Source organism: Eleutherodactylus coqui, chromosome 3 (genome assembly GCF_035609145.1).
Source record: "Eleutherodactylus coqui strain aEleCoq1 chromosome 3, aEleCoq1.hap1, whole genome shotgun sequence".
NCBI lineage: Eukaryota > Metazoa > Chordata > Amphibia > Anura > Eleutherodactylidae > Eleutherodactylus > Eleutherodactylus coqui.
This window is the reverse complement of record NC_089839.1, coordinates 284,168,360-284,179,770: the sequence shown is the minus strand read 5'-3', so window position 1 is coordinate 284,179,770 and position 11,411 is coordinate 284,168,360. Positions and strand designations below refer to the sequence as shown.

At 45.3% G+C, this 11,411-nt stretch overlaps 1 protein-coding gene across 3 annotated transcripts in view; it reads right to left on the bottom strand.

Moving 5' to 3' along the window:
- Positions 1-8,027: 8,027 nt before the first annotated feature.
- TTC39A (tetratricopeptide repeat domain 39A) overlaps positions 8,028-11,411 on the bottom strand; it is a 73,881-nt gene continuing 70,497 nt past the window's right edge. For all 3 annotated transcript variants that reach the window (XM_066597608.1, XM_066597609.1, XM_066597611.1), the window contains one exon: positions 8,028-10,077. In XM_066597608.1, the coding sequence (XP_066453705.1) occupies positions 9,984-10,077 (94 nt within the window). In that variant the 3' untranslated portion in view covers positions 8,028-9,983. The remainder of the gene's footprint in view (positions 10,078-11,411) is intronic.

The window sequence follows — 11,411 nt, the reverse complement described above, 5'->3', positions numbered from 1 at the left end:
CCCTGACTTGGCTCTATTTCAAAAACGCCTAATACCCGGCAATGAATAGTCCCTGTTCTCAGCATTTCAGCTCCCAAATCTGCAGCTCGTGCTGATGCGTCTGTTACAGTACGGGCCGGTCTGGTCAATAAGATGCCTTGTTTATAGCTGACATTTTTACAGTGAGTTGAGGTCATTCTACATTCTCGCTGCCTGGTGGGCTCCGCAGCTGTCGAGGCTATAAACTGTGGCGGGATCACTAGTATAATGTATCGCACCTAGGACTGACGGCTCATTGTTCCATATAGGAGAATAATCGACGTCATAGCTTTATAGCTTGCAATGCATATTTTTTAGGATCAATGGAGGTTGCTGTATTGGGCAGTCTAATGATTAATACCCTCATCTGATAACGATTTTTGCTATACGTTGTTGGCAGACATGTTGAAAATTAGTTAAAAGCATGAATGCATAGTTACTGAACGCCCTAGGGCTGCCTTTGCATGGCGAGAAAATTGGGCGAGATTTGTGCTTTACAAGACACACAACTATGGATCCCATTCTTTTGAATGGGGTCCTACTCATCCCGCATGGCACCATAATGCGATGCAGGAAACAAATTGCAACATGTTCTATCTTTCTGTGTGCTCTCGCATCGCAGCACCCATTGTTTTCAATGGGGCCGGCGGCAGCATTGCACCACGTGACAACCGCGGCAGAAGATTGCTTCTTCTCTGAAGTGATGCGAGGGGTTTTGACGTGAAAACTCCTTGCATCCGCTGGGAATTCACAGGGTGGGTGGGCAGTGCAATGTGGGGGTGGGATTCATGGCCCCATACCGTACCGTAGTCTAAGGACTCTCACACACAGGTGATAGCGATATCACAGTTCCTGTGATTTCAGTGCGATATGGCTGTTATCTCGCAGCTAGCATTCTTTTGCCAGAGTTTTCGGGGGGGGGGAATATAAGTCCTACCCTGTAAATAACCCCTCGCTGCATTTAAAAAAAAAAAATCCATTTACCTACCAGGCACTGTTGAATGACCGTGATTGGTTCATTGAGCGCTGCATTGATTGGCTAAGCTGTGGCGATTTTCTCGCCTGTGTGAAATCTACCTAAGCTTAATCAAACCTAATGGCTATCTGCCTTCTAATGATCACATGCGGCATGAAAGAACTCTTCACCTGCTATGAAGCGCGGAGCATTGACACAAAACGACAAGCCCGCAATCCAATCCAGCAATGGTTTTTTCAGTACAATAGTGTGGTCCTCACCTTGCCCACCCTCTAATGATGATGTGATGATACTCTTCATCATCTGTCCCAGTCTATGCAGTAAAGCTGACAAGTGAGCTACTGCAGTCGGGAAATGTCAGTTTTGTTATTTGCTCTACGGGCCAGTGTGAAAACAACTACTTTATATAGCTATCAAAGCAACAGATACATGGGAGCAGAGGATGCATCATGAAGACTTACCATTGGGAGTTTGGGAAAGCTGAGTACCAGTCCCTGGGGTAATTGTATGAGCAGCTATATCAGTTGACCTTCAGCTGTCCCATAATCGGGCGTAAGTAATGATATGGGTTTTTTCCTTTTTAGTGGGCAGTCCTGATTTGGGAATATCCCTCCCTAGAGGACCGGACACATCTGTATGTTACAAAAATGACCAATTGATTTTAATGGGCAATGCCTAATTTCACCTGTGGGGGCACTGCAGGCAAATGCTGTCAGTTTCTGTAATAGATTACAGCTCATTGTTGGGGGTCCCAGCCATGGGGTGAACTGCAATTAGCTTAGTTTCTGTCTAACAAAAAGAAGAGTTAAGAGTGGACAACTGCTTTTAACCCTTTGCGATCCAATTTTGGATTCAGGGTTTCTTAGGGGGCTTTCTTTTTCTGCCATTATACAATGCCACCGTCTGCTGGCTAGAGCGAGTACTACGGTATGGGACATGCTGGAGAGGCCCCCCGACAACAGAGTGGCCACTAATATACAGTAAGAATACCCTGCCGGACGTCTTCCGACATCGGAGCTGTACAAGCTTCAATCAGAATGTCTTCAGACGTCAGACAGTGGAAAGGGTTAAATCTTGCCCAAAACATAGAATCCATCTCTTAGCCCCTTAACGACGGCCCATATGCCTTTTTACAGCTGTCATTAAGGGGAGTCCTTCTGATGCATGCACCTTTTTATGGCGCTGCACCAGAAGCTTGGCATCATGGGCGTGGGTTCTAGGCTGTAGGAGAACAGTGAGGGACTGAGAAACCAGCACATCCCCGCTGGTTAACCCATTACATGCTGCCATTATTGCGACTTGCGCATGTAAAGGGCTGACAATGAGGGGGGCCTCCTCGTTCAACCATCGGATCCCTGTGATCATGAGGACCCAATGGGTTGCTATGGCCTCCAGGTCTGCCAGGTAAGGTGGCCTATGTGGCTCAGACTCTGGATGTGAAGAAATGTTCTTGAAATAGAAAACTCTTCATTGACTTGAGTTTTTCAGAGTAATATTTAGAAAAAATACAAGGTCTTCCGTCTCTCCCGCCTTCATTCTGCACATTTTTGAATGTACTTCAAGTTTCTCAGTGAACCCAGTGACCAGACAGACAGACGTGTAATTAAAGTCTATAATTGAAGAACTGTATTTTAAGAATCTCTCCTACTCAAAACTAGTGGCTTTGTATTAAAGTGAGCCTGTTGCATTTGTTCCTCAGTTATTCCTCCTGGCAATGTATGAAGAATTTGATAACTGAGTATTAACATTCCATATAGGGTGTGTCCGTTCCCAGTAGTTCTCCATTCCCATGCTCTCACCCGTGGCAGTCGACAGGCAGACAGTGCAATGGATGTGTCTCTAGATCCTGCTATTGTTCTCTATGGGAGTGTGTGCACACAGCCTGCAGAGAAGAGACCACTGCACTGTCCATGTGGCGACCTGTCCAAGTCTGAGATGGACAAAATTTGTAGAGAAGAACCACCCGTTTGCCTGGATGCATGGATTTACACATGTGGTTTTTCACTTGGAGCAATTTTTTAAACTTGCACTATGTCCTATTTTTGGGCAATTGTTCACTAATTGCCCATTTTCTATGGGAGCGTAAAACAAAAAAAAAAGTGTCACGCTTGTATGCCAGATGCCTGCAAGCTGTTTAATGCATGTTACTATAGGGACCACAGGAAAAAAAGAACCAGCAAATGCAGATCCGTGAAAAACTGAAGAAAACGAGCACAAATCATGTGAAAATCGCATTAAAATTGTAGGAGAATAGTTTTTGAAAATTGTATTTACACGGTAGAGTACAACGTAAGGCTTCATCTACATGCTGTAGTAACATAGTATGCAAGGCTGACCACACCTATGGCCATCCAGTTCATTACCCCCCAATGTTGATCCAGAGAAACGTAAAAAAAAAAAAAAAAAAAGAGGTCAAAACCAGTTCTCAATATTTTAGGGGGAAAAAAATTCCTTCCCGACTCCAATCTGGCAGCCAGAATAATCCCGTGATCACCGACCCTTCTGAAGTAATCCGTGACTAGAACATATATTATATGCTCAAGAATGTCATCCAGCCCCTCTTGTACTCTTCTATTGAGTTCACCATCACCACGTCCTCAGACAGGGTTCCATAGTCTCACTGCTCTTACAGTAAAGAACCCCCCTTCTATGTTGGTGATGAAACCTTCTTTCCTCTAACCGTAGAGGCTGCCTCCTTGTTACAGTTCTGGGTATAAATAGATGATGGCAGAGATCTCTGTATTGTCCCCGAATATATTTATACATAGTTATTAGGTTGCCCCTCAGCCGTTTTTTTTTTTTTAAACTAAGGCTAATTTTGATAACCCCTCTGGTCATTGTAGTCCGCCCATTCCATTCATTACTTTAGTTGCCCGCCTTTGAACGCTCAAGCTCTAATATGTCTTCCTTGAGTACCGGTGCCCAAAACTACAGAATATTCCATGTGTGATCTGACCAGTGACTTGTAAAGAGGAAGAACAATGTTCTCGTCATGTGCCCATAGACCTCTTTTGATGCGCCCCATGATCCTATTTGCCTTGGCAGCAGCTGCCTGACACTGGTTGCTCCAGTTAATGGGGTTCTGTCATTTAGAAAAAAAATACTTAGCAATTCCTCCCCAGTCTGCTTTCTTACCAGATCTTCACCTTGCCTATCTTCTGGCTCCTCCAGTCCCCAGGGGTCACATAACCGCGAGCGATTATGACGAAGCGTACATTGCTGGCCTGCTGCTTCCTGCAGGGCAATGTACGTTACATCACTAGTGACGTAGCGTTCACTGCCTAGCAGGGAAAGCCGAATCCTCGGAAGCCTGCCTTAGCACGACTGCAATGTCTCACAGTTAGTATTTCATCTACTATATGAAACACTAGTGGCGAGATATCGCGCATGCGCACTAAAGCAGGCTGCCAATGTTTCGGCATTCACTGTCCTGCAGGAAGTGAACTGCAGCTAATGAACGCTCTAAAACGGGAAAATAGAAGATCTGTCCGGCTGGGGGTTAAGGTGACCCGGGGTATGGGAGGAGCGAGAAGAAGATGCGGTAAATATTGTTTTTTTTCTAATGTCAGAACTCCTTTAAGCTTACAGTTAACTAAAACGCCCAAGTCCTTTCCCATGTCAGTGTTCCCCATTGAATATGTAATGGTGACATGTATTTCCTCTGCCCCTGTGCAGAACCTTACATTTATCAGTGTTAAACCTCATTTGCCACTTTTATGCCCCCAACTTATCCAGATCCTCTTGCAACCGCCTTGCATCCTCTCGTGGGTTCTTTCTCTACGTAGTTTTCTAACATCTGCAAATGTTGTGTATATTTTACTGCACAATGCTTCTACCGGGTCATTAATAAATATATTAAAAAGAAAAGAGCCCTAAACCGACCCCTTTGCTACCCCACTAGTAACTGTGCCCATTCCAATACTGCCCCCTGTGGTCCCCCACTAGTAACGGTGACACAATCAGAGTATGTACCATTTATAACCACCCTCTGCTTTCTATCACTGACTAGTTACATACCCACTTACACACATTCTCACCCAGACCAAGCATCTTATTTTATATAACAACCTCTTATACAGCACAGGATCAAACACTTTGGAAAAGTCCAGATACACAAGATCCAATGACTCTCCCCGATCCAGTCTAGAACTTACCTCCTCGTAGAAGCTGATCAGGTTGGTGTGACAGGAGCGATCTCTCACAAACCCATGCTGCTACGGAGTTATATAGTTATACAGCTATTTTCGTTGCGGTCCTCCAGGATAGCATCTCTTAGAAAGCCTTCAAACATTTTACCCACAATAGAAGACTTACCGGCCTATACTTTCCAGTTTCACTTTTTTTGACCCCCTTTTTGAATATCGGCACCACATTAGCTATGCGCCAATCCAGTGGGACAGACCCTGTCACTATTGAGTCCTTGCATATAAGACATAGACACTCGTTTATCACTTTACTTAGTTCCCTTAAAATCCGAGGGTGTGTTTGCCACCCGGATCCGGTAATTTGTCTATTTTAATCTTTTTAGGACTGCTCTGCTCTTCTTCCTGGGTTATGCCTGGTTTAGACACAACGATTATCACTCAAAAGATGTCTTTTGAGTAATAATCGCTGTGTGCATTTACAGGGCAAGGTGATCACTCAAACGGCAGTTTTGAGCGATCTCTTTGCACTCCGAGTGGGGTATGCAGAAGACAAGTGGGGCCGCTTGTCTTCTGCATCCAGCTGTTCTCCTCTCGTAGCGCCCGGCTGTTATACAGTTGAGCGCTCCGAGCAGGGTATGCAGAACACACCTGGACTGCTCTGTTCTGCATACCCCGGCTGTTCACTGAGCGCTCAGCAAGTATACAGCTGTGCGCTCCGTGCGGAGTATGCAGAACACAGCTGGACAGCTGTAATCTTCATACCCCGCCTGTGTTCACGGAGCAGGATAATGGCTGAAACAATAGTATTAGCTGTATCCCGGCTGTGAACTCCTGATGAGGCTGATCGTTCTCTTCCAGCATGCTGAAAGAGAATGATCAGCGACTCGTTAACGAAAACTGCACGATGTCAGTGCTGTTAGACCCAACGATTCTCGCTCAAAAGCCTGCTTTGAGCGAGAATCGTCGGGTCTAAATGGGCCGTTAGACTCGTGACCTTTAGTGGAGAGTTTACATTATCACTCTATCTCATCTGACTTTTCATTTTTCTCTGACTACACTGGAGCAAAATAATCTTTAATTGATTTGCTTTCTCCTCATCACTCTCCACAATTTTTCCTACATTATTCATTAAAGGGCCAACACCTAGTATTAATCTTTTTACTATTTATATAATTGAACACTTTAGGGTTAGTTCTAGTCTCTTTGGCAATAAGTCTCACTAGAATCATCCATGTGATTAGATGGAAACTAAAGTTATGTCCCATATTGGACAGTACACGGACATCCTGTCTGATCTGCTGCACCCCACACATGTACGTGTCCAAGAATAGGACATGCTGCAATTTTTTAAAATTTATTTAAATATATATTTTTTCACTCAGGCTTTCCATCTGGCTTTTTTTTTAATACTCCGTGTGTGTACACCTATTCAAATGAATGGATGCAGTTTGTTTGAATTTTTTACCAAAATCTCGTCTGCGTCAAGTAGTCTTAGTCAAACTTGCGAAAAAATGGGAGCGGGTTTCTGACGGTTTAGCCTCCCAGAACAGCATAGTCGACTATCGCTCTCATTCCTGTAGACCGGGAATGAAAAAAGGAGCAGCTTTAGTGTATACAGCTCTGTTAGCCAAGCTCTAAACATATCGCTGCTGGTGAAAGTTACTTTGGCGTCAGTTATTACTCCAGATAAACCCATGATAATCCCCTTCATGCTTATCTGTTAACCCAGTGCTATGAGTGGTCGGTCTGACCTCCCTGCAAGTGTCATGCAGATACTGTTAATAGATTTGTTAATGGGACACTCCGAAAATTTGATGAACTGCTAATAGAAATACAATATGGACAGACAGGAAATAATGTCATCCGCTAAGCTGAGGATATATATGGTGTGAGGAACATGGGTGCGTCTGGAAGGTATTAGTCTGTCTATTCACTCACCATCAGTTGTTCACTTAAGTATAACCTAATCCTGTAGAATGCGCACATCACAACGGGCGAAGGCAGAAATGGGTTGTGTGGGAGGGGAGGGGGCGCAATGAAAGACTACAGCAACTTTCTGATCATGCACTGAATGCATTCGGTTTCCATTGCCTACTGTAAGCCAGCGGTACCATTCTTAGTGTAGTTGGCCTAGTTATCGTGCCCATGGCTTCCTCTGTAGGTATTAGTTCAGAAAAGATTGCTACTGCAATTCGGATCCCAAACTAATAGTTTATCAGTCTTTCGAAGTTCTACATTTAGGGCTTACCGACCTGAGCGATGGTCCCAGGCTCGTTTTGTCTGATTGCGATAGGAACGGAACTTGCACAGGAAAAGGACCCACTCATTTGACTGGGTTCATGTACACAGGCAATTTTTCACTCAGACCAATGGTCCGAATTTGGAAAAATTTGTGCATGTCCTATTCTTTTGCTATGTGATCCGCATATTGGAAAGCAAACAGGCGCAGTGTTCATGTGCTGTGCAATGGCAAGAAACTTAGGTGCAACTTGTTATGGCCTTTGTCTATACAGCCTGCCGGCTTAAGGGTCCTTTTACACGGAATGGCTAAATCCTCAACAATAAATGTGCTGTAATAGAGCGAGGTAAGTGGGTAGCAGCTCATTAAGGGGAAATATGTTTCCTATTGTAGATAGTTAGGTGGGGTACCCTTTCTCCTTGAGGAGAGTGAGAATAATGATGCAATGCTTCTCTGGGAAATTTGATATGCAAATTGGAGCTGGAACAATGCCTCTGCAGCGCCACCTGTTGGAAGGTAGCTTCCTTATATGTCAATGTCTGACCTAACAGGCCTTGCGTTATCCTTAGTCATAGTGCAAGGCCTTTTGGAATCTCGGACGTTGACTTAGTGGTTGTAGATGGTGAAACATATCACAGGACACATCTGGTTTCATTAAAAGGACCATTTATTCTGAACTCATAATAGAAAAATACAGACTGCTTTCTCCTTAGGAAATATCAGATTGAATATTAATTTTTTCTTTAAAAAGTTTCTCGAATATTTTTGGCAACATTTTCCTGAATCCAATGCTAGTCATTTCCCCTAGGTCAACTCAGAACATCACTCCCCCATGGAACTCCTAGAACCCAGTGACCAGACGTGCTGTAAGACCCTACTAGATGTGTATACTATTATGGAATTAGGTGTTGAAGTCAGAACCACAGACGTTTCCAGCAGCAGCACTGTTATTCTACATGAGGGGTGGATGCTGGCTCATAATTGGAGCGTTCCTCTATACATTTGAGCATTATTGACAGGCATGGCTTGTAACAGACGGCAGTATTCTGCACACTGGACCCATCCTCAAAATAAATGTACCCCACTTACCCACTCATGCCACTGCTTTCACATATTGACTACAAGCTCAATAGGGTATAATAGGTAAAATAACCCAAAAATGTGATAAGCCCCAGCAGCACGTGCCCCTCTCCACTGTCGGTTGCAGATTGGTTTGCCCTACAATAGACTGCATGGGATGTTTTGGAAGAGGCTGATTAGGTCATACTTTGGTCCCAATGGAGGATCCTCTGGCTGTATGGTGCGTATGGCTGAATTACGTGGCACAAGAGAAAAATCTTTGCAAATGGGGATTAAAAAAAAAAAAATCACATGCACTGCCTTAGGCCGTTTCCATAAGGTCGAGAAAACTGCACGGGATTTGTGCATTGCGAGATTTACAGATATAAACCCCATTCTTTCATACACATGAGCGACTGTGTGTTAGGTGCACGCAAGTGTGGGGGTGCGAGGCTTCCCATTGAAAATGGGAGACCCTCCGTGATCCTCACACAGTTTAGATCCCCATCAACTCTGAGAACTGGGGTCCTTTTTTCCCTGCTTCAACTCACTATGGGCTCACTGCACCCGCCCCAGTGAGGAGGATACTGTATGAAGTAGTAGTCGCGGTGCCGCTCCATTCGTTTTTAGGGGGACTGTAGGAGATAGCCGAGCACTTGTACTTAGCTGCTTCCGTCAGCCCCATTGGAATGAATGGTGTGAGACCGCACATGCGCAATCACTAACCCCCTCAATGTGGGTGGTTGAAGAGAAAAGGGGAGAGTAACACAGGGCCCCCGTTCTCGGGATTGGCGGGGGTCTCGGCTGTGAGACCCCGACTGGTCAGACGTTTAGTTCCTATGTATAGGTGATAAACATCTATTCTGGTACAACTCCTTTTAAATAATCTCTAGGACATGTTATAACATTTTGATTGGTGGAGGTCTAACTTGTGGACCCCCCACCAATCACAAGAACAAAGTGTGTAAAATCCATGAAGGAGCAGCAGCAATGGCTTCCTCACTCTGAGGATCAGACGGGGGTCCTGGCAGTCCAACCTCTGGCAAACCATAACACAAGCGTCTTAACTGCTTCAGTCATAAGGAAAAAGTTTCCGCAGGACAAAGCCCAAGTTCTACTCTGTGAGGGTGATTTAGCACCATCTAGTGGTAGAATTTAAAAAATGAGCCTGATTTACTCTCATCTGGGAATCCTAGTTGTGTTGCATTTAACATTTGGGTAGATTAATTTCATTTTCATAGTCTGCTACATATACAGATTGTACATGTAATGTGGAAACAACATAAATTCTCAAAACCCTGATTGATGATCATTGTACGCTCATTCCTCAGCCATGCCAAGTCATCAATTTTACATAAGCCTAGGATCAAAGCAGGGAGAAGCCGTCACATAGAGGCTCCAACGTACCCTGTAAAAATCACCTGTGGACGAATAATTTATGGAATCCAGTATGCAGCCCAGCATTGTCCTTTCACTTTATCCCATCGTTGTGGGAAATAGCAGTTCTTGAAAAATACTAAGAGGTTAATCCTCCGGGGGACAGGCGTCAGCAGCCGTTCGGAAGAGGTTTAGCTTGTAGTAAAGCGTCCTGAATTCTGAAATGCGTCCGAGACTCCATAGAATAATTCTTGTAGTTATGTCTGGTGGGAAAAAAAGTGAAACATCTAAAATATAAAAGCTTAAAAAATATGACTTGAAGGGCTTATTCAGACGACCATATATCGGCTGGGTTTTCATGCCCGGGCGATATACGGTGTCCTTCTCTGCAGGTGGAGGAGGCTGGAAGAGCCGGGAGCAGTGCACTGAGCCCCCGCCCCCGCCACTATTTGCAACGGGACGGGGCGGAGCGAAGTCTCGGAACTTAGCTCCGCCCCCGCCCCATTGTAAATAGAGGCAAGGGACGGAGAGGGGGCAGGAGCTCAGTGAACTGCTCCCGGCTCTTCCAGCCTCCTCCCCTGCAGAGAAGGACACCGTATATCGGCCGGGCGTGTAAACCCGGCCAATATACGTCCATCTGAATAAGCCCGAAGGGTGTGAATAATTTTGCAATGTATTCTTTAAAGGGGTTGTCTCGCGAAAGCAAGTGGGGTTCAGCACTTCTGTATGGCCATATTAATGCACTTTGTAATATACATCGTGCATTAAATATGAGCCATACAGAAGTTATTCACTTACCTTCCCTGCGCTGGAGTCCCCGTCTCCATGGCTCCGTCTAACTTCAGCGTTTAATCGCCCGATTAGACGCGCTTGCGCAGAAGGGTCTTCTGCCTTTGGCTCGGTTCGGCAGCAGCGGCGTTCTGGCTCCGCCCCTTCTACGCGTCATCGCGTAGCTCCGCCCCGTCACGTGTGCCGATTCGAGCCTCCTGATTGGCTGGAATCGGCACACGTGACGGGGCGGAGCTACGCGATGATGCGTAGAGGGAGCGGAGCCAGAACGCCGCTGCTGCCGGGCAGACCCGAAGGCGGAAGACCCTTCTGCGCAAGCGCGTCTAATCGGGCAATTAGCCGCTGAAGTTAGATGGAGCCATGGAGACGGGGACGCCAGCGCAGGGAAGGTAAGTGAATAACTTCTGTATGGCTCATATTTAATGCACGATGTATATTACAAAGTGCATTAATATGGCCATACAGAAGTGCTGAACCCCACTTGCTTTCGCGAAACAACCCCTTTAAGCATTACAATCCATCTAGAATAAAATGTGACTGCAGGATCAGACTACACAGGGTTTGTTTGTAGTCTGTAACTACGGAGACGCATAGGAGCTACAGGCAGAAAATGGTGGGGAACTTTTAATCAATACGCTGTACAAAGTAGCTTCAAGGGGTTGTCCAGTTATGGTTATGAGCTACTGATTTCTTATCCTCAGGATAGACCATCAATAGCAGATCAGTAGGTGTCCACCGCTCAGGATCCCCGCTGCTCAGCTGAGCATCGGGCCGCTGCACTCAGGTGCAAATTAAATGACTGGGAAAT